At 37.9% G+C, this 24306-nt stretch overlaps 1 protein-coding gene across 3 annotated transcripts in view; it reads right to left on the reverse strand.

Annotated features, from left to right (window-relative positions):
* Pip5k1b (phosphatidylinositol-4-phosphate 5-kinase type 1 beta) overlaps positions 1-24306 on the reverse strand; it is a 291725-nt gene that overhangs the window by 64852 nt on the left and 202567 nt on the right. For all 3 annotated transcript variants that reach the window (XM_046459397.2, XM_046459396.2, XM_046459399.2), the window contains 5 exons: positions 24011-24094; positions 23841-23889; positions 12951-13035; positions 4282-4437; positions 373-517 (listed from right to left, as the gene is read on the reverse strand). In XM_046459397.2, the coding sequence (XP_046315353.1) occupies positions 373-517; positions 4282-4437; positions 12951-13035; positions 23841-23889; positions 24011-24094 (519 nt within the window). The remainder of the gene's footprint in view (positions 1-372; positions 518-4281; positions 4438-12950; positions 13036-23840; positions 23890-24010; positions 24095-24306) is intronic.

The raw sequence follows: 24306 nt of genomic DNA on the forward strand, positions 1-24306 counted from the left end.
GTTTACATAGTCACTAAGGTTGCACATACAAAAGAGAATATTGACATATCTATGTATCTATCTGTGTAACATTCACCAAGACAGCTTGCTAAAAAAAATTCATTCACAAGAAACTACTAAAATAAAACAATGAAAGATCTGTATCCTTTCATAGAACCGAGTGTAGAATTTCTACGTGACATGATTATTAGAAAGGACAGACAGGAGGCTTTCCCCCAAAATGTGTTTTGCCAAAGCAAAAATCAAGCAAGGCTTATCTCTCCGTGCATCCCAGTTGCTAGAGACAACATGTGCTTGTTCATTCAGATATTGCTTTAGGCCTAATGCTGACATGGTAATAGCCTCATGGACACTGATCACACTAAGTGTTACCTGTTTGAATAAAGCGTAGTCCTGTCGTGTGCATAATGTTCACTGACATACAAGGAAGAAGATGAAATTGTGGTTGTCAAGGAAGCAGCTTCAAATAGTGATGGAGTGCTGGGCACCAGGTCTGGCCTGTGTCGGGATCCCAGGGCTGGGGAATGAAAGGGACACACTGTCATGGATCTCAGTAATACATGCTTGCTTTTGTATCTCTAATAACTAGAACTAGTCCAAACCATTCATTTTACATATCAGGCAGCAAATGAACTGTGCTCTTCTGAATTACAGTAGAAATGTAAAAGAGCTGCTTGCAAACAGGTTAAACAGAAAGGAAACTGCATTAATTTCCAAAATGGCTTATGGAAATGACATTAGGGATATTCTTTTAAAAACCTAATAAAGCGATTTATTATTTCAAAACAATGGCATAAAAACTCCTGGAAGCTTAAGGAGATAATTTGACAGAGATTAAAAGGATGACAGGCAGATGAATGAACAGAGGGCAAACCTGCTTTGCCTTCACTATGAGATGCATGTATCTGGGAATCTCAGTATATGTAAGAAGAATTTTCAGGGCCAGAACAGTTGCTATGCCTTAATCTACAGGAGCCCAAGAGTCCTCCCTTGTCAGGAAAGAGAATATTCCAGACTGAGCAGTGAAACATGCCCATCTTTTCAGAGTCTAGGTAAATTCTTTTCCATTTTCCCTGCAAACTGAACTAAAACATGATAATAAATTAATAAATACAGTATAAGCTTCTGGCATTCCTTGTTAGGCACAACAGATTCAGAGTTAGGGATTTTTTAGTGTATAAATGGAAAAGGATTCTAAAAGGCATGATGTTGTGGGTGTAAGGTTGGGTTTGAATTCTTTACTTTTTGGTTGCTGGGATCAGATCTAGGGATTTGTGCATGCCAGGCAAGGGCTCTACCTTGTATCACTGAGTTACATTCCCTCAGCCCAGGTTGTGCAATTGAAGGAGTATATATTTTGGGGTAGAGAGAGACACACAGGGACAAATGGGGCATGGACAGGGCTGCACTTTGGTCAGGAATCTAGAAAATACATTAAAACGCATAGATAGTGGAGTTCTGCCTCCAATTCAGGTGGAAATAAAGAACTGTCATGGTGAATACCAGATGATGACAGTATAAAACCATGAGTAACCAATGTGTTCAACATTCAAACCTCAGAAAGGTTTCAATTGAACATGGCATCTGTTAGCAATCTTTAGTATACTTGATCCTGACTTCATTAAATACAGAGAAAAACATGAAAACCCTTAATAATATTGAAACCTGAGTCTGAAGAATAAGCAGACATCAGATTCCAGTGAATTTCTACTAATTAGAAGGCAGATGGAGCTGGATTTTAAGAATACCAAAGCAGACTTAGGTCTTGGGGATGATTAGCTCTATGAACTGAATGACAGTGAATGTAAAAATGGTCACACACCATCCAAACACTGAGCAACTGGCCCCACCACACTGGGGAGCAGCTCTTTGAAGCAAGAAACTACTTCTTCATCCTCCCGCATCTTTTTGGTTTAAAAAAAACAACATTGTGATTGGTAGAATATGTATATATGTGACTACATGACCAATATGATTCTGTAACATATATATTCAGAAAAATGAGAAATTATATCCCATCTATGAATGATATATCAAAGTGCATAAATGCGTTCTACTGTCATATATAACTAATTAGAACAAATAATAAAACTTAAAAAAAAAAAAGAATTCTAAGATGATTTCCAGCGATTCACACACTTGTATGACCTCCTTTTGAGTGTGGAAGGAACCTGAAAATATGATCCCGTGATTATTCTATGTGATCTGTCAGAAAGGGATTTTGCTGATGTAATCTTGGTTACTTTGAGTTGGGTAACTTTTAAGTTAGTCAAAAGGGAGATTATCCAGGGGAATCTGATGTAATCATACAAAACCTTTAAATTTGGGTCTGGAGGTCCGAGACAGGAAGAGTTGAAATGCTAAGAGGACTGACTTACTACAGGAACTGTATTCTGCTGACAATATGATGACACCTTGATTTCTGCTTTTCAGACCCTGAGTACAGTACCTAGGTATAAAACTGCCTGTTAATAAATAGGTTTTATTTTAACCTGCTAAATTCTGGGTAATTTGTTCCATGTCAATGGAATATAATCTAAACATGCTGAGAATTCCAGAAAACAAATGGTAAAAAACTGGAGGAAATTTTGGCAATGACTTGGTGCACTCTGGAAGGAGAAGTCCCCCAGCATGGAGCATTATGAAGAGGCAAACCCTGTACGTGAAGGAACACAGGAAAACTCGTTTTATAATAGGATATAATAAAATAGGAACGTGCTTCAGGACTGGGGTTGTGACTCAGTGCTTGCCTAGCACGTGGGAGGCACTGGGTTCAATCCTCCCCAATATGTAAAATATAAATAAATAAAATAAAGTTTAAAAAACCGAATATGCTCCAAAGGGATTTCTTTGACCCTCAGAGACATTTTCAGGTGTAACATCTCTAAATTTGAAGCAATAGGTCTAAGAATTCATCAAAAAAAGTATGGTTTGTATATTTAGTGCTTCCCACGTTTCCAGACTTTCTGGATACCTTGTAGTGTATTTATTTCCCCTTAACAGCTGGACCTACTGCTTGAACTTCAGCAGGGTTCCTTACAGGAAGGAGGTGGTGTCTGCCAGGAACTGGAGCCATCAACAATTCAGAGAAAAGAACAAGGACACCTCTTTTGCTGAAATCAATAACTTGTTCAAAGTTTGGTTTATGGAAAGATGAGAAAGAAAGAGTCCTAATAAAGTACACTTGGATAGATGTTGCAGAATGGGATGGAATTAACGCCCTAAGGCCTCGGAGGAAAAGAAAACTCCTGCAAGAGTTCTTATCTTCTATAGGAAGCAAAAGGCATTTTTAGGAAATGTTGGGATTCTAAAACAATATGCTGATAAAAAAGAATGTACTGATAGAAAAATTTAAAGTGTCACTTCCCCTTATTGCATTTAAAGAGAAAAACCAAATGGTTAACTCAGTAAACAGAGAAAAATATTTAATAAAATCAGAAATTGAGTACTACCTTCCTTGATAAAAAGCTAGAGGAGGGCTGTGGCTGTGGCTCAGTGGTAGTGCACTTGCCTGGCATTTGTGGGGCACTGGGTTCAATTCTCAGCACCGAGTATTAATAATTAAAAAAAAAAAACTAGGGGGAAGAAACAAAAAGGAACTTCCTTGACTTAATTATGGGCACCAAGTTCAGCAAATTTCAACAGAGAAACATGAGAAGCATTCCCTTTAAAATCAGGACAAGGCCAGTCTTCCTGCTATCACACTTATATTTACCATTGTCCAGATATCCTAGCCAGCAAGGAAAAGGGAAAAGGGATGTGAGGTCCATGTAGCCGCAGCAGACAGACAGAACTCCCAGTTTTAAGACAGATCCTACTTCAAAAGGCAGGAAAAAAAAAATTCTGTATCTACCCAAAGAAGGAATCTAACGAAGTGTATTCATGCTATGTAAGGAAAACATTATAAAACTTTATTTAAATTCATTAAATCTCTAAATAATTGAAGAGGCAACTTGTTACATTGTATATGTGTTTGTACATACGTGCACAGAAAGCCTAGGAGTGAAAAAAACAAACTATTGATATGTTACCATCTGATTGTGGGATTATAGATTTCTCTTTTTGAATATTTTAGTATTTTCTACTGTGAATTTATGTTATTTGTATAAATAAATCACTAGAATTTTCTTCTTTTTTCTTCTTTTCTTTCTTTCTTTTCTTTTCCTTCTTTTTTCTTTTGCAGTACTAGGGATCTGATCAACTGAGGGCCTCTGGATTGCTAGGCAAATGCTCTGCCACTGAGAGCCCTTTTTCTGGTTTTTGTAAGTCACATGTCTTTACCTTCTTCATCAAGGCTGCTAAAACTCTGTCCTTCAGTCAGGAGATCCCGTTTTTCGTCCTTCCACTCCTGGCTAACTGAAGACACAATCTCCTGTGAGGTCGCCTTTAAGGCGGCGATGGAGTTGCACCGTTTCTTAGAAGGGGAGGCTTTCAAAGCTGGGCAGTGAGGGAAGGGAGAGAGACAAGTACAAATGCTTACAAAACCAGATTCACATTTTAAAATTAATATTTTATTATTTGTTAGCATTTTAGTCATTTCAGTGGAAGGTGAGAGCCTTCTTATGTATATTACATAGTATATATTATACATATTATATATTATACATTATATATGGAAAGTCTTATTTCAGATATATTTATAAATATATACAGATATATACATACATATATACAGATATATTTATAAATGTATATTTATAAATATAAATAGATATATTAATAAATTATATGTGTGTGTACATATATATATGGCTTCTTATAAAATTATTTGTGTTTTGACCACATCATTTGTCCAAAATGACTTGATTAACCCCAAATATCTTAGAATAAATTAGAGTTGGAATTTATTTCCAGATTTTAAAATAAAGTCTTATTTGAGGTCAACTTCAAATGTTTTCTTGCTAAAGAATTACTTTCCTTCAGGACTAAAATGGAGTAAATTATATTCTATGCATGTATGATTATGTCAAAATGAACCCCACTATTATGCGTAACTATAATGTACTAACTTTAAAAAAAATTACAGATTCCTGGGTCTCAAAAAAAAAAAAAAAGAATTATTTTTCTTCCTCCAAACAATGTTTTTCTAGGGCTGGGAGCTGGCTGGGTGAGTGGGTAAATGCAGATGGTAAAGTATGAAGAATTCTCATGACCCTGGTTTTATTAACTGGGGACTGGGAATTTCTAAACATGCCAGTGTTTAATCTTATGTTGCTCAATTTAGCCAAGTTACTTCTGGTTGCTTTTTTCCCCTGTTACTTTCCACTGAAATTTCCTACTCTTTGGTTCTTTTCTAGGTCATGGTTATGTGAGATGCGTAATTCACTCCTGATCTTTGTCCATACAGCATTCTCTACCTTCAGAAGGGTGTTGGGAATCTGAACCTAAGAAAATGTCTTGTTTGCTGAGGGCTGTGAGCTGATTAAGCTGTAGTCAGATCATCCCTACTTATATTTACTTCTGCTGTGATCATTCTTCTTGGCTTAATGTTGTTAGAAAATTCACTGGAGGAAAATGGAGGAGAGAGAAGTTGAGGCTTCTTTATGTTTCCCCTGAACTTATTTTTGGCAGTGCCTCTCCTCCTTTGGATGTTTGCATAAAGGGGTAAGATGACAGCAAATATATTAGTAACTGTGGAACTGCGTCCAGCTTTGGAAATCTCAGGGTGCAGGTCACCTGGTCATCTGGGGCCTTCTCATGGGCAGCTTGCAAGAACTTAATTGGAGGAGGATTCTGGGACACACAAATGAGGGAAGAATAGAGGCCAGTCCTTCTGCTTACAGAGAAGGAAGGGTTATTTGTTCCTTGAGCAGTGCCTCATCATCATCATAAATAATGTTTGCAGAGGGCTTTAGAGTTTGGAAGCCAACATTCACATTGCATATCTCAAATTATCCATGTGTCTAGAGATGTTGGTCCTTTTTAAGGACCTGAAACTGAGAGTAGAAAGACTTGCTCCCGGTCATGACCCCCAGGTGTCTTTCCTGTTTTCTTCATTTGCCTAATTGCCGGTTCTTTTTCTAGCTCTTCAGCATTCTATATTCTGGTTAAAGTGTGGAGGGGGAAAAAAGATAAAACTAGAGTTTGTGTTTCTCTGAGAGGAGATTTGAAATGTTTAAAACTGATCAAAATTGATTTTAATGACCACTAAGTTATTAAATAAGTCATGTTTTCCTTAATTTCCCATTTATTCAACAGTGGTCACTCTTGTTTTGCAGGTCTGAAGTACTAATCCACACACGGCTTCTGCCTCAACATTCTATCTGCTAACTTCTATAAATCTTTAATAAACTATGATAAATTCCTGTCTCTCCACATAGCACTTTTAGACTTCTTAGTCATAGGACTTCAGATGTGGTTTGAGGACTGCCCTCGTCCCCTGAGACCCTCGCAGATGATCTGCAAGGTTAAAACTATTTTCATAAAAACATGAAGGCATTATCTTTTCATTTCATTCTCCCATGCACACAGCTTTCTAGACTGCATGACCTGTAACAGCACCACAGACTGAATTCACAAATATATGTGAGACTCCAACTGTCTTCTACTAAGCCAGACATTAGAGATTTGAGAAAAAGGGAAAATAATGTCACTTTTCTCTTGAAGTTAGTTGTTTTGGAGAATACAATTATTTGTGACAACAATTTTTTATGTTAAAATTATTTTACTTTATATAAAATTGACTTGTTATTATAAAATTTTTTTTAATGTTACCTAATAAGATTAAAAAAATTTTTAAAATTCTCAATTTAAAGTTTTATATGTGAAATATAGACAGTTATACATAAATAAAAGCTCAGTAATTTTTTTTTGAGAGTAGAAAGTGGCTCTGAGGCCTAAGGGTTTGAGAACTGCTCCTCTATATGCTTGCATATGCTTGCTCTGAGGTCACTGCTAATTCTCTGCACTGAGAAACAGCTTCTATCACAGAGCTTTGGCAGCCCTAAGGAAGCATGAGGGAAGAGAGGACAGCCTGGTGACTAGAAGACACTCAGGGAGCCACACTTAGGTGTGTTAGTGCAGCAAGGGCCAAGGGTCTGGAAAGAGAAACAACACTTTGTTCATTAGTGTCACATGTAGTGAGGAGCAGAGAGGACCCGAAGGCAAACTCCTACATCTAAAGAAGGAGTTTTCTTTTATCGTAAATGGTGAATTTCTTCTTAAAGGGGAGAGCTGAGCCTCTCTCAACAGTGAAGGATTTGGATCTTGCTGAAAATCAAATACCTTGATTTATGTTTGTCTAAACCATGTCCAGTGATAGGTGTCCTGTGCCCTTTTCCAGCTTAGGTTCTGCCACTCAGTTATGTGTATACTTGACCATTTTTTAGTTCACCTATTTATCTGCCCCTCTGAAATCTACCATGCTTATTCCTATGCCTAGGCCTTTGACTCTCTTCTTATGAATTCTGGCTTAAATAGAACTTAGTTTAATATCCTTTTCTTTGTAAATCTCTTTTTTAGAGAATTGGTCTTATTTTTTTGATCTACTCATAGCATTGTATGCAAAATCTTTATTAGCAATGGCTTTATGGCATTGTAAATCTATTATATGGTTCAGTCCCTAATTCAGAACAATTAATTTTTAAAAGCTTCCTATATTTCAGTGGTTATAAAACTTCTAGGCGTATGATAGGAGCATAAATGTTGGTTGAATGAATGTATTATTGTTCTGAAATCTTAGGACAATTGAGTTTCTAGCAAATAATTAATCTAATCACTATATTCTAGTCAGTAAATGAGTTTTAGCTGGGTGTGGTGGCACACGTCTGTAATCCCAGCAACATGAGGAGGCTGAGGCAAGAGGATCACAAGTCTGAGGCCGGCCTCAGCAATTTAGTGAGGCCCTAAGTAACTTAGCAAGACCCTGTGTCAAAGCTGGGGATGTGGCTCAGTGGTAAAGTGCCCCTGGGTTCAATCCCCAGTACCAAGAAAAAAAAAAGAAATGTTTTAGCTTTTTAGTCATATTATTTGGGTAGAGGATTTCAGTGAGCATTTAACACATGGTGACTATTATTTCTATTTCTAGGAAATATAGAATTTTATAGACATTATTACATTGGCAGCATGACTTAATTCTGAGTTGGGATGAATGGATTTAAGAAATTAAAAAAAAAACTAACTTGAAAAAGAAACTTGAAGACCAGGTACTAATTTCTTTTCTTTTTTTCTTTTTTTTTTTTAAGCCAGTGCCTCTGTGGCAAGACTGCCACCAGATTCTTGGCTTTTTTTTTTTTTTAAAGAGAGAGGAGAGAGAGAGAGAGAGAGAGAGAGAGAGAGAGAGAGAGAGAGAGAGAGAGAGAGAGAGAGAGAGAATGAATTTATTTATTTTTAGTTTTTCGGCGGACACAACATCTTTGTTTGTATGTGGTGCTGAGGATCGAACCCGGGCCGCACGCATGCCAGGAGAGCGCGCTACCGCTTGAGCCACATCCCCAGCCCCAGGTACTAATTTCTTAGAGGTGGTGGCAGGGTCTTTACTTACAAAGAAAGTTTGCCTTTAGGCCTTAAGGGCTGTAGAACAATCATAGTAGAGGAAACATCTTAAAGTCGAGATTTAAAATGTCAACTTTAATACACAGCCAGTGTAATTCCACATCATGTACAATCACAAGAATGGGAAGTTATACTCCATGGATGTATGATGTGTCAAAATACATTCTACTGCCATATATAACTAAAAAGAACAAATTAAAAAAAAAGGAAAAAAATAAAGTGACAACTTTCTCGTTAAATTGCTACCTTTTGAAATGGTCATTCATTGCATTATTCATCATCCCTACTATGTGCCCAGAAATGTGCTAGGTGGTGCTGGGGACGTTTAAGTGAACCAAACATGGTATTTCAAAGAGGGATGTAGCCCAGTGGTTGAGCACTTGCCTAGCATGTGAAAGGCCCCGGGTTCAATTCTTAGCACCAGGGGGGAAAAAGCCTAGTGAGGGAAACAAATAGCTCATTATAGCACAAAATGACAGAGTGGTAAGTATGGTAGGGAAGCACCAGCTGAGCTGGGACTTGAAGAGAGACTACGGGAAGGATGGAGAGAGGGCTGAAAGCTACAGGGTGTGGAATGAGGAGGAGAGAAGCTCCAGGGAGGGAAAGAGGGATCATGTTAAGGACTTTGTACTCTAGGGAATCCATGGAGCCCCTCCCCACATTTATTATTGTTTTTAGAACAAAGGGGATTTAACAGGTAATTAGGAAAAGCAGATTTATAGTTTAAACGGATTCCTCTGGCTACAGAGTGGGGAGATGAGATTAAATGGGGCATGACCTGAGGCAAACAGACTTGTGTGAGGGCCACAAGTTTACTTTATGAATTTGAACAAACTTTTCTCCAAACAAAAGGTAAATCACTAGTAAGTACATAACAAGATGTTCAACGTCCTTAGTCATTGGAGAACTGCAAATCAAAATCACAGTGAGATACTACTTTATACCCACTAGGATCGCTATAACAACAACAACAACAAAAAGACAATTATATATGTTGATGAAATGCACAGAAACATATATTGCTGGTGGAATTGTAAAATGGTGCAGCTGCTTTGGAAAAGAGTTAGGTAGCTCCTGAGAATTTTAAACAGAGTTGTCATCTGACCCAGCAATTTACTTCTAGGTATACACATGAAAGTAATGGGATATTCATCCACATAGAACCTTGTACATGAATGTTCATGGCAGCATTACTCATTCCAGCTGAAAAATGAAAACAAGCCAAATATCTGTCCACCAAGCACAGAAAAAATGTGGGATCTCTGTATAATGAAATATAATTCAGCAATAAGAAGAATAAAAGTATTGGTACATACTACAACATGGATTAACCTTGATGGATACATGCTATAACATGGATAAAGTCAAACACAAAAGGCCACATACTGAATGACTGACATGAAACATCCAGAGTTGGCAACACCATAGAGACAGAGAGTAAATGAGTAACTGCCAGTGGCTGCAAAGAGGAGCAACAGAGTGGTTGCTAATGGCTATGGAGTTTCTGCTGCGGGTAACAAAATTGTGGTGAGGATTGTGCAACTTAGCATACTAAGAACTACAGAATTGCACACTTTAAAGGGTGAATTTTGTGGCTTGTGAATTACATCTCAACAAAACTGTTTATAAAAATAGACTATTACATCAAAATGGGAAAAAGTCAATAGATTTACTACTTAACAAGAAAAACACTTGCTACATTAAAAACACAATAAATTCCTTAGCACTTTCAGACAACTATAAGACATGATGAACCATGCAGACTGGGAAAAATTTTAACACATGCTATGTTTTCTAGAACTGAATAAGCCATTGCTTATACCATTAATTTGTATGCTATTCAGAAAAAAAAACCAAAAACAAACAAACAAACAAAAAACCCCCACTTTCCAAGGTAGGAGACTCATGCAAAGAGCCTCCCTGAGGTGGGGACATTAAAGGGCCACCTCCTCTACAAACCTACCGGGGGCTGCAAGGGAACTCATGGTTTCCAGTCTTGGCACAGGTAAGCAGGGTGAAAATTCTTCCTTAAACATTTGAACCACAAACTGATACTCACACAAGCTTGCAGTCTGAATAAACACTACTTTATGGCCCATTTTAGGCCAAAAAAACCTTAGGCAGAGAATTTAATTTATAGTGGTCTCAATTTGACAGTGATTTTAAGATACCATTGAGACAGTTGAATGTACAAAAAAAGTTTTCCTTAGAATAATAAGTTAAAAAGGAGTTATATCTTTAATATGTAGAGTTCATATAAATCATCTGGAAAAATAATAAACACTCAATAGAAATGGTCAAATGTTATAAAGCTCAATTCTCAAAGGAATTATAAATGGCTAATAAAAATGACTAATGGTTGAACCTTACCCATACTCAAGATATGCAAAATGAAACAATCAGATAACATTTTTTACTTATCAGAGTAGCATAATTTAAAAAGCATAATGCTGGCTGAGAGCTGGTAAAACACAGACTTGTGGGAACCTTTAGTGGCACAATCTCTCTGTACAGTTAAGTGCATTTTAATACCATTATCCCTTTTTGGAATCTATCCCAAATAAATAATCCCTAATTTGGATCCAGAATTTGTCTGAAACTATGTTTTAAAAAAATATTAGTTAGAAATAAAAAAAAGAAACTATAAAATGCTTTATACTCAAAGAATGGTTAACTAGATTATAGCACATCTATATAATTTTAATGTTGCACTGCAATTTTAAATGATGTTTTTGTAGAACATTCAAGGATATGGGAAAGTATTCATGCTATAATGTGAAAAACAGAAGACATAAAAATTGTATACCATTATGTTACCAGTATTTATTTATTGTTTTGTGGTGCTGGCTGGAATTTGAACCCTTGCAATTGCTAAGTATGCACTTAGTTACTGAGCTACCCACCAGTTTTATATAAATACATAAAGTACAGAAATAAAAATTGGTAAGCCCCAATTACCGCCCACCTCCACCAAAAAAAAAAAAAAAAAAAAGAAAAGAAAAGAAAAAAAGACTGGTAAGAAGAACATCAAAATATTAGAACTGGGTATCTCTGGGTCACTGGATTTTAAGTAATTATCAATGTTTTCTTTGCATCTTTCAAACTCCAATATTATAAGAAAAAATGTCTTATATAAATATAAAACATGAATATTCTACTCTTTCTATTTTTTTGTGAGTGACTAAATTATCATGGTCTGTGTTATAAAAGTGGACCGCAGAATGGCTAAATTATAAAATAACAATGCATTCATTACAGGGTTATTTTCTTCTATCACATAGTTAAAAACTTACTACATAATACTACATATATACTGTAGAAAATTTAATAAACACCAATAAGAAAGAAAACAAGATCCCACCCATAATTTTCAACTCAAATTAACCATTATTAGCTTTGAGTTTAGTTTGCTTTTCTTTTTAACTCAAGGTTTAAAGTTAGAATACTGATGTATGATTTTTCCTATTTTTAAAATTAAGTGTTTTCATCTCTAAGTTTTCCCTTGAACACTACCTTTCTCATAAATTTTTTGAATGTATGTTTTCTAATTTCCCTGTGATTTCTTCTTTAACCTATTGATATTTTAAGAGAGTGTTATTCAATTTCCATATATTTGTAAGTTTTCCAGTTTTTGTTCTTTATTGATTCATTCCACTGTGATCAGAAAAGATACTATGCATAACTTTGATCTTTTTTAATTGATTAAAATTTATTTTCTGGTCTCACATTTACTCTATATCCTGGAGAATACTGTATGAGAATAACCACTGTTAATGGTTTTATATATTTCATTAGAATTCTGTTGTACATTTAAGGTATACAGACCAATAACTACATATATGTGAATAAAACAATATTTAAGGGACTAAATATACCTTTAATAGGTCATTTTTATTGGTTACATACTATTTCATGATTTGATTGTATCATAATATTCTTAACCAATATATTTTATGACTGGACATAAATACAACTTCTAATTTTCTTCACCAGAAAATAGGACTAATGATTATGGCATCAATAAATAACTGATTGGGATAATTAGTCACACTAAGTGTTTACCACTACAGGGGAAAAAAAAAATGTTCTAACTCTTGTAATAAAAATCGTGCATGGTCCAAGATCAAGGAGCTGGCAAGCTTGGTGTTTGTGAAAGCCTATTCTTCAGAGAAGGCACCTTTGAGGTGTGTTCACATGACAGAAGAGACAGAAGTGGAAACAGAAGCTAAGCTCGTTCCCATCTGCTTTTTTATAAGTCATTAATTCATTCATGAGGAAATCTATTCATGGCAGAGTCTATCTTGGATATATAATTGTTCTATGTCAAGTAAGATCAACATGAGGGATGTGGAAGTTTGGTTTATTAAATAGTAATTTTACAAAAAAATTCTGGCATGGATACATGTTGAAGTTAGCAACTAAGTGAAACAAGTAAGACATTTTCATAAGACTCTTACCTTGAATTTTCTTGAAAACTCTGGAATTCATAAACTTTAGAAATCTGTCTGCATAAAAACTTGGTCTATGAACTGAAACAGTGTCCTGAAAAGACAAAACAAGGATCGCAGATTTACCTCTCAGGGAATTCATCCCAAGGCAGAGGGAAGATTTTTGCAAGTGTTTCTGTCAGCTGAGGTCTTTTTATCAACAGTGGTCAAGAGCTAGAGAACAGTGTTCTGTATCCTGCAGGGCCGTGGGCTGTGGGGGAGGACCCAGACTCAATAAGAACAAAGATTCTTGAGTGAATAGAGCACCAAGGGAGACAGACAGAAGACTCTGCTACCCAAATTGGAATAGATGATCCTTATTCATAACATTGTGTCCCTGGAGGTACTTTCAAATCCTTTTCTTATAGGTAACCAGTGCTTCCAGTGCCACTGAGAATGAAGGGTATTCATTCAGTCATGAACAAAAACTGGGGACATAAGCAAAGCACACTGATATAAGACTGACATTTAAATTAAGAAAGTGTTCTGGTGTCATCTCCAAGTAGCCGGGTGAGTAGACCCAGGAGGATGCACAGGAGACATGGTTGACTGGTACTGCACTGAATTACCTACCATCACACAGAGCTGACCTGCACGGCCAACTCAGTTCTCTCATGCTTGGTAGGAGTCTTTAGGACTGAAGGGCCGTTTATTTACAAATCCAGGAAAGGGAATGGATGAAGGGCTGATTCTCTATGTTCAATCTCTATGTTCAATCAGCAATCATTTGACCATTCAAGTTGTACATTTCTAGAAATGGCAAGTTTATTTATATGTATGATGCTCCATTTTGAATCCAGGTTATGGATTTGAATAGGGAAAGTTTCTAAGAATTTAAGCTTAGATACTACAAAATGGCTGCTGGGAGAAAAAACACACTTGACCAGAAATCAGGAGAGCTGGTTCTGGTATAAGTTCTAACTTTAAAAGGTTGTGTGAATAGCTGGGTATGGTGGCGCATGCCTATAGTCCCAGTGGCTTGGGAGGCTGAGGCAGGAGGATTGCAAGTTCAAAGCCAGCCTCAGAAAGGCCCTAAGCAACTTATCAAACCCTATCTTAAAATAAAAATAAAATGGGCTAGGGATGTAGGTCAGTGGTTAAGCGCCCTGGGTTCAATTCCCTTCCTGCCCCCACCCCAAAAGGCTGTGTGATATTGGGATTAGCCAGGCTCAGGGCCTCAGGGTCAGCCTCTGTAAAATAGTGTGTTATGTGAGCGGTACATGTGCTTTCAGCCAGGATAATCTGTAGTTCTGTAATTAGCATGTTATGAAAGACACAGTGTGCTAGACCCATCTTCACCAAATTACAACAGCCCTCCAGGCTCTCAGCAAGGCGGGAATGTGACAGGCACTCTTCCCAGATCCTGGCAGCTGTTGTCTGAAGCAGGATGCAATGGTACCTATAGATACCTGAGACTTTGCCTTTAAAGGAGTTCCACTAGTGCTTTCGTTGATATGAAGAAACACTGTCTAAATAAGAGCCATATTTGTGAACAAACAAAAACAAGCCTTGAATATTATGTATGATTTCACAAATACATAATCAGCAGAGATTTTCTTAAAAAAATAAACCACAACCAGAAGGTACTTTTTTTTTTTTTTTTTTTTTTTTTTTTTTTTTTAATTTTTTTTTTTTTTTTTATTGGTTGTTCAAAACATTATAAAGCTCTTCACATATCATATTTCATACATTAGATTCAAGTTGGTTATGAACTCCCAATTTTACCCCAAATACAGATTGCAGAATCACATCGGTTACACATCCACATTTTTACATAATGCCATATTAGTAACTATTGTATTCTGCTACCTCTCCTATCCTCTACTGTCCCCCCTCCCCTCCCCTCCCAACTTTTCTCTCTATCCCATCCACTGTAATTCATATCTCTCCTTGTTTATTTTCCCATTCCCCTCACAACCTCTTATATGTAATTTTGTATAACAATGAGGGTCTCCCTCCATTACCATGCAATTTCCCTTTTCTCTCCCTTTCCATCCCACCTCATGTATCTGTTTAATGTTAATCTTTTCTTCCTGCTCTTCCTCCCTGCTCTGTTCTTAGTTGCTCTCCTTATATCAAAGAAGACATTTGGTATTTGTTTTTTAGGGATTGGCTAGCTTCACTAAGCATAATCTGCTCTAGTGCCATCCATTTCCCTGCAAATTCTATGATTTTGTCATTTTTTAGTGCTGCGTAATACTCCATGGTGTATAAATGCCACATTTTTTTTATCCATTCATCTATTGAAGGGCATCTGGGTTGGTTCCACAGTCTAGCAATTGTGAATTGTGCTGCTATGAACATCGATGTAGCAGTATCCCTGTAGTACGCTCTTTTAAGGTCTTCAGGGAAAAGTCCAAGAAGGGCAATAGCTGGGTCAAATGGTGGTTCCATTCCCAGCTTTCCCAGGAGTCTCCATACTGTTTTCCAGATTGGCCGCACCAGTTTGCAGTCCCACCAGCAATGTACAAGAGTACCCTTTTCCCCACATCCTCTCCAGCACTTGTTGTTGTTTGACTTCATAATGGCTGCCAATCTTACTGGAGTGAGATGGTATCTTAGGGTGGTTTTGATTTGCATCTCTCTGACTGCTAGAGATGGTGAGCATTTTTTCATGTACTTGTTGATTGATTGTATGTCCTCCTCTGAGAAGTGTCTGTTCAGGTCTTTGGCCCATTTGTTGATTGGGTTATTTGTTTTCTTATTGTTTAATTTTTTGAGTTCTTTGTATACTCTGGATATTAGGGCTCTATCTGAAGTGTGAGGAGTAAAAATTTGTTCCCATGATGTAGGCTCCCTATTTACCTCTTTTATTGTTTCTCTTGCTGAGAGAAAACTTTTCAGTTTAAGTAAGTCCCATTTGTTGATTTTTGTTATCAACTTTTGTGCTATGGGTGTCCTATTAAGGAATTTGGAGCCCGACCCTACAATATGTAGATCGGAGCCAACTTTTTCTTCTATCAGACGCAGAGTCTCTGATTTGATATCTAGCTCCTTGATCCACTTTGAGTTAACTTTTGTGCATGGCGAGAGGAGGGGATTCTGTTTCATTTTGTTGCATATGGATTTCCAGTTTTCCCAGCACCATTTGTTGAAGATGCTATCCTCCCTCCATTGCATGCTTTTAGCTCCTTTATCAAATATAAGATAGTTGTAGCTTTGTGGATTAGTCTCTGTGTCCTCTATTCTGTACCATTGGTCCACCCTCCTGTTTTGGTACCAGTACCATGCTGTTTTTGTTACTATTGCTCTGTAATATAGTTTTAAGTCTGGTATCGCTATACCGCCTGATTCACACTTCCTGCTTAGAATTGCTTTTGCTATTCTGGGTCTTTTATTTTTCCATATGAATTTCATGATTGCTTTATCCATTTCTACAAGAAATGCCGTTGGGATTTTGATTGGCATTGCATTAAACCTATAGAGAACTTTTGGTAATATCGCCATTTTGATGATGTTAGTTCTGCCTATCCATGAACAGGGTATATTTTTCCATCTTCTAAGATCTTCTTCTACTTCTCTTTTTAGGGTTTTGTAGTTTTCATTATATAAATCTTTCACCTCTCTTGTTAGGTTGATTCCCAAGTATTTTATTTTTTTTGAGGATATTGTGAATGGAGTGTTTTTCCTCATTTCCGTTTCAGAAGTTTTGTCGCTGATATACAGAAATGCCTTTGATTTATGCGTGTTGATTTTATATCCTGCCACTTTGCTGAATTCATTTATTAGTTCTAGTAGTTTTTTTGTAGACCCTTTTGGGTCTTCTAGGTATAGAATCATGTCATCTGCAAATAGTGATAATTTAAGTTCTTCCTTTCCTATTTTTATGCCTTTAATTTCTTTCGTCTGTCTAATTGCTCTGGCCAGTGTTTCGAGAACTATATTGAATAGAAGTGGTGATAGAGGGCATCCCTGTCTTGTTCCAGATTTTAGGGGGAATGCCTTCAATTTTTCTCCATTGAGAATGATGCTAGCCTGAGGCTTAGCGTAGATAGCTTTTACAATGTCGAGGTAAGTTCCTGTTATCCCTAGTTTTTCTAATGTTTTGAACATAAAGGGATGCTGTACTTTGTCGAATGCTTTTTCTGCGTCTATTGAGATGATCATATGGTTCTTATTTTTAAGTCTATTGATGTGGTGAATAACATTTATTGATTTCCGTATATTGAACCATCCTTGCATCCCAGGGATGAATCCAACTTGATCATGGTGCACAATTTTTTTGATGTGCCTTTGTATCCGGTTCGCCAGAATTTTATTGAGGATTTTTGCATCTATGTTCATCAGAGATATTGGTCTGTAGTTTTCTTTCTTTGAGGTGTCTTTGTCTGGTTTCGGAATCAGGGTGATGTTGGCCTCATAGAATGAATTTGGCAGAGCTCCTTCTTTTTCTATTTCCTGAAATAACTTGAAAAGTATTGGTATTAATTCTTCCTTAAAGGTTTTGTAAAACTCCGCTGTATACCCATCCGGTCCTGGGCTTTTCTTGGTTGGAAGTCTTTTGATTGCTTCTTCTATTTCATCTATTGTTATTGGTCTGTTTAAGTTGTGAGTATCCTCCTGACTCAGTCTGGGCAAATCATATGACTTAAGGAATTTATCAATGTCTTCACTATCTTCTATTTTATTGGAATATAGGTTTTCAAAATAATTTCTAATTGTCTTCTGTATTTCTGTAGTGTCTGTTGTGATATTGCCTTTTTCATCCCGTATGTTAGTGATTTGAGTTCTCTCTCTTCTTCTCTTCGTTAGCATGGCTAAGGGTCTGTCGATCTTATTTATTTTTTCAAAGAACCAACTTTTAGTTTTGTTAATTTTTTCAATAGTTTCTTTTGTTTCAATTTCATTGATTTCCGCTCTGATTTTAATTATTTCTTGCCTTCTGCTACATTTGCTGTTGTTTTGCTCTTCCTTTTCTAGGGCTTTGAGATGAAGTGTGAGCTCATTTATTTGTTGGTTTTTCCTTTTTTTGAGGAATGACCTCCAAGCGATGAATTTCCCTCTTAAAACTGCTTTCATTGTGTCCCATAGATTCCGATATGTTGTGTCTGTATTTTCATTTATCTCTAAGAATTTTTTGATTTCTTCCTTTATGTCTTCTGTAACCCATTGATCATTCAGTAACATATTGTTCATTTTCCATGTGATGTAGGATTTTTCCTTCCGTCTTTTATCATTGATTTCCAGTTTCATTCCATTATGATCAGATAAAATGCATGGTATTATCTCCACCCCTGTATATTTACTGAGGGTTGCCCTATGGCATAATATATGGTCTATTTTTGAGGAGGATCCATGTGCTGCTGAGAAAAAAGTATATCCACTTGATGATGGTTGATATATTCTATATATGTCAGTTAAGTCTAGGTTGTTGATTGTGATATTGAGTTCTATAGTTTCTTTATTCAGCTTTTGTTTGGAGGATCTGTCCAATTGTGAGAGAGGTGTGTTGAAGTCACCCATAATTATTGTGTTGTGGTCTATTTGATTCTTGAACTTGAGGAGAATTTGTTTTATGAACGTCGCAGCACCATTATTTGGTGCATAAATATTGATAATTGTTATGTCTTGTTGGTAAATGGTTCCTTTTAACAGTATATAATGTCCTTCCTTATCCCTTTTGATTAATTTAGTCTTGAAGTCAATTTTATTCGATATGAGGATGGCCACCCCTGCTTGCTTACGAGGACCGTGTGCATGGTATATTTTTTCCCAACCTTTCACCTTCAGCCTGTGTATGTCTTTTCCAATCAGATGTGTCTCCTGGAGGCAGCATATTGTTGGATTTGTTTTTTTAATCCATGTTACCAGCCTATGTCGCTTTATTGGAGAGTTTAAGCCATTAATGTTTAGAGTTACTATTGATATATGGTTTGTACTTCCAGCCATGTTTGATTATTTATCTTCTTTTTTTTTTTTTTTAATTTAGTTTGTTTCTCCATGGTTAGCTTTCCCCCCGCCCTCTGTCTTTATAGAGGCACTTCCCACTGATGGTTTTGGTTATTGTTTTTCATTTCTTCCTCGTGTAGTGTTTTGCTCAAGATGCTTTGCAATGCTGGTTTTCTGGCTGCAAATTCTTTTAGCTTTTGTTTATCATGAAAGATTTTTATTTCGTTATCGTACCTGAAGCTTAATTTTGCTGGATACAGAATTCTTGGTTGGCATCCGTTGTCTTTCAGTGTTTGAAATACGTTGTTCCAGGATCTTCTCGCTTTCAGCGTCTGTGATGAAAAATCCGTTGTTAACCTTATTGGTTTACCCCTGAATGTAATCTGCCTCCTTTCTCTTGTAGCTTTTAGTATTTTCTCTTTGTTCTGTATATTGGATATCTTCATAACAATGTGTCTTGGCGTTGGTCTACTGTGATTTTGTGTGCTCGGTGTCCTGTATGCATCTACAATTTGTATATCCGTTTCCTTTTTTATTTCTGGAAAGTTTTCTGTAATTATTTCTTTCAGCAGGTTACTCATTCCCTTGGTTTGAATCTCTGTACCTTCTTCTATCCCGATGACTCGTAGGTTTGGTTTCTTTATGTTATCCCATATCTCTTGGATGTTTTTCTCGTGGTTTTTAACCAGCCTTTCTGAGTTGGCTAGGCTCTTTTCAAGATGATATATTTTGTCTTCATTATCTGATGTTCTGGCTTCTACTTGCTCCACTCTGTTAGTGATACTCTCAATTGAGTTTTTAATTTGGTTTATCGTTTCCTTCATTTCTAGAATTATTGTTTGGTTTTTTTTTATAATCTCAATCTCCTGATAAAGATGCTTAACTTCTTCTTTTATCTGTCTATGTAATTCATTTTCAAAGTGTTCTTTCACTGTTTGGATTTGCTGTCTCGTATCTTCTTTAAGGTTCCATTCCATCTGTCTAAGGTGTTCCTTGAGTTCTTTATATGACCATTTTTCTGCTGACTCTAGGTCCTCCTGAATATTTAGGCTGTCCTTCATTGTTTGTACTCCTTTTCTTCCTTGCTTTTTTATGCTGCTCATGTTACTTCTTGTTCTGTTTGACTGCTGAGTTACTGTTTACTCTTATAGATTTATTTGATGCTTGAGAGGAAAGATATTAGAAGGGAAGGGAAGAAGTCACTAAAGAGAATGAGAGTAGGGAGGTAGAATTCAAGGAAGGGGGAATAAGAAGATTGAAAAGAAATGAAAAGACAAAAGAAACAAGAATAACAAAGATTAGATAATAAAGAAAGAAAGAAAAGACGGAAAAAAAATTTTAACAAAAATAATAGTGATAATAAAAAATGAAAATTAAAATTAAAAAAATAATAATAATAAAATTAAAAGAATTAAAAAAAATAGAAACATTGAAAAAAAATTAAAGAACAACAACAAATAAAAATTAAAAATGAAAGAAAAAGAAGAAAGAAAAAAAAAAAGAAAAGAAAAGAAAAAAAAATGATAATAATAATAATAATAAATGCAGTCCTAGAGTTCTATTAACTTCTCTTCCAGTAGGTGGAGCTGTGCCCACTGGGCCAAGCTTCTCCTGTCAATAGGTGGGAACCATTCACTGTGCAGCAGCTCTTTCTCCTAGACTGGGCGGGTCTCCAATCCTGAGTGTCTAGGGCCTTGTCTTGTGTTTCCTCAAGCCAGGCCGTGCTCACCTGTGGCGCTCACCACAATACTGTCTACACGCCAGGTCTGCTGCTCCTGGGAGCCCTGTTTTCATGAACACCTGGGCTCACTCTCCCTGTTTGCCTCCCTCAGACCCTAAGTTTGTAGAGCTTGGGGCTGAGATCCCCCAGCGAATTTGCTTGCCCTCCTGTAGCCACGCCCCCGGTAGCTGGTGCAAGAGACCTCAGTTGTCAGCACTGGTGGGAGCGGTAGCCGGGAGTTCCGCGCCGCGAGTCCTGCGCCACTCCTGGTTCCCTCGGTCTGGTTATTGCGTTCACAGGAGAGCTGGGAGTGGCCCTTAAGGTTTCCCCCGCTGTGTGGAGAGAGATGGCTAGGGGATTACACACCTGTCGCGCTGGTTTCACTGCAGTTATCTCCTCCGCCCATGACGCCATTTCTCTGCCATGGTGATATCCCATGCAAATGGTGACCGTTTGTTCCCTTTGCCGGATGACCAATGCAACGGGTGGGTCCTGACTGTCTCTCCCAATCCCCGTTTCAGTCCTGTGGCCACTGCCTATGAAGGCTCGGTTGGCTTTTACCTCTGTAAGTTCCTAAGGGCCGGCCAATTATTTCAGCGGGATCGTTAGTGCTGAGTCACATGAAGCAGGCGAACCGGAGCTTAATTGCCTCCGATTCGGGCTCTGTGTGTGTGTTCTGAGGGGCCCAGCCTGTACACCCCAGATCCACGTCAGCTCAGCATTGCCTAGTGATCCTGAGCAAACAGCATTTAGACAGTTTACGGCTCCCTATGCCCTCACAGTTGAAGATGTCAGAGACTTGATCTCTCTGCGCCTGCCACCATGTTACATCTCCTCAGTAATATTCATGTTGCCCTTACAGCTTCCTGATATAAGCAAGTTCTTGGGATTATACAAACTGCTGCTTCTGTTTCCAGTCCAGATTTCTAGAAATGAAACTCTGGGCCGCGCTGACAAGCGTCCGCGCTTGTCTGCGACCGTAGCAGAGCCGCCCTGGCAAGCGTCCGCGCTTGTCTGCGCCCGTAGCAGAGCCGCCCTGGCCTCCGCAGCTCTTCAGCCCGGTGCCAGGCCCCAGGGGCCCAAGCGGCTGCCGCCGCGGCTCTCCGTCCCCCTCCTCCGGAGCACGGGTCCCCTGGCAGGGGGGTGCAGAACGACCCCAGAGCAGGCTCTGCCCGAAGGTGCAGCGGCGAACAGGCCACAGAGACGCTCGAGGCTGCAGTCCAGCCTTCGGAGGACAGGGCTCGGCACGCAGCCCAGCTGCCTGCAACCTCTAGGTGCGGCTGCCGGACAGTGTATACGGAGCCATCAAGACAGCAAGCAGAAAGCAAATGGCGGCTCCCGCGGAGTGGATTTTCGGCACAGAAACCACAGCCCCGCCAGCAATCCCAATCCACAAACTCTCCCTGTATAAAAAATATTCAAAAAAAAAAAAAAAAAAAAAAAAAAGGCGGGGCGCACTGAGCTTTCTTTGCCTCGGGTACTTACAATCCACTGCTGATTGCACATTCAGCTTCTCCGCCCGGAGCGAAGCGAAAGAGGAAGCAGATGGGAGCAAAGCGCCCGCGGCTCTGAGCAGCCAAGCGTCTCTTTTTCGATTTCTTTGTTCTTCCTGCTCCTTGGCAAAGTGGTCCACTTATCTAACAAGCCGCTGCGGCTGCTGCCTGTCCCACAGCTAGGGCCACCACCAGCCCCACTACTGCCTCCGCCACCACCACTTCTCCCGCCCTCCAGAAGGTACGTTTTAAATGGACAAAGGTAGGGGTCTCTTAGAAGCCTCTGACCGATGCAGGACAAGGTCATTGAGATCAGAAATCTCACTTGTGGTTACTAAACAGGTAACCACACTTGTCTCAGAAAAACAGCAGAGGAATAACCCAGGGGAATTTCTCTCTCTCTCCCTTCCATGTTCAAGGTGATGTAGTCCCCACCTTTCTCATTTGGAAGGAGAATTAAAATTACCCCTGACCTTTTCATTGGAGGAATCTTTGATCTGATAAGGCTTGGGTTAATTCTTAGAAACAAATTTGTGAGCCTGAAGTTTAAAAGTGCATCCTGACATAAGGCAGTCCTTAGCCTGTGGACAAAATGCAGATCTCTCATGCTGAAAGGTTATTAACAGTCTTCCACAGAACTGAAAAATGTGTGTTCTTTTCCAGAAAGGAAAAGAACAGCATCCATAATTTATCTTTCAAAGTAAAGCATCTGCTAGCATCTTAAAAGGAAATGTGTGACTGAATCCTTGACCAATATATTCTTTGGATGTGACATATCAAGTTATTAACTGAGAGAGGCTGAAGTAGGGCCAATAAATGGTCTGTTAGCAGCAGGAAGTTCAAATCTAATGTCTAGATGTGTCTCTATGGGTGTGTATGTGTGCACGTGTGTGCATGTGCAGTGCCCATAAGAGAGAGAGAGAGAGCCAGAGAGAGAGGAAGACTACTTTCTCTTTGATATTTAAATTTTTCTTTAATTACATTAAGACTTAACTCTTGGGTTGAGGATGCTGCTCAGTGGTTAAGCACCCCTGGGTTTAATCTCTGGCACCAAAATAAAACAAAACAAAAAAACCCATAACTCTTATGACATCTTCCTGTCAGTCAGCATGTATATAAATATGTAAATCCATAACACATATAAATCTGCACTACCTTAAACATTTTCACTTCCTGTGTCCTTATTAAGTGTTTGGCTTCTGGCTGAATATGCACACGGATTATTTTACTTCATCCTCATAGCAGGCCAGTACTACCATAATTGCTCTGTTATGATGAGAAACCAAGGAGAGGCCAAATCACAAGCAGTGAGCCTTGCTCACATGGTTGGTCAAGTGGTGATGGCAGAGTTCAAGTCCAGGGGTGTCCACCATCAAATTCAGGGATCAAGCTACTCGTGACCTGGTCTCCTGAGAATCTTATTTCAACAGCCCTACTATTCTCAGTGTCTTTTTGAAAAGAGATTTTTGCCCTCCTTATCTCATAATTGGGAGCTTTGCATTTCCCACAGAAACAGCTATCATTTTGTTCTTGGCCTCTACTAAGCCACTAGGCTGGATGTCATCTATATGAATAGTATTTGAATTTATGTGGTCTTTGTTTTTAGTGTGGACCAATCTATTAGTCTAAGACTCTGAGTTTATAACGACCTTTGCTCCTTACCTCTTAACACGCAATGTCACAGTTTCCTAGACACATGTAGAAGTTTCTGAGGAACTAAAAATATACGCAGTTTAACAAGGAACATCAGTTACTTACACCATCATAAACAAGAGCTTTCCAGGAGTGTTCTAACTTCTTCATTAACCTACATGTGAACAGATAGAAAAATAACCATGAAAATGCAGAACCACTCATATCTGATGAATTTTCAAAAACATTTTGGATGACTTGAAAATAATAAAAGACCACTTCCCCAAATGTCTCACCTGTATGATTGTAGAATGTCAATAATGCCCATAAATAAAAGTAGTTTTTCCCCCTTATGGCTTTTAGCTGGAATGCCTCCCATTCTGTTGATAGAACAAAAGAGAAAATATTTTATTGAATATTTTAAGATTAGAAAAATTAAAAATATTTATAATAAATAGATTGAAAATAAATATCTTTTAAGAATTCTTTATCTATCTATCTATCTATCTATCTATCTATCTATCTATCTATCTATCTATATATATTTTTTTGCATCCAGTTAACGGTCTTCCTGGCAATCCAGAATGATGTA

Source organism: Marmota monax, unplaced genomic scaffold, assembly GCF_021218885.2.
Source record: "Marmota monax isolate L192 unplaced genomic scaffold, Marmota_monax_Labrador192_F-V1.1 WCK01_AAM20220418_F8-fsc00059, whole genome shotgun sequence".
Taxonomy (NCBI): Eukaryota; Metazoa; Chordata; class Mammalia; order Rodentia; family Sciuridae; genus Marmota; species Marmota monax.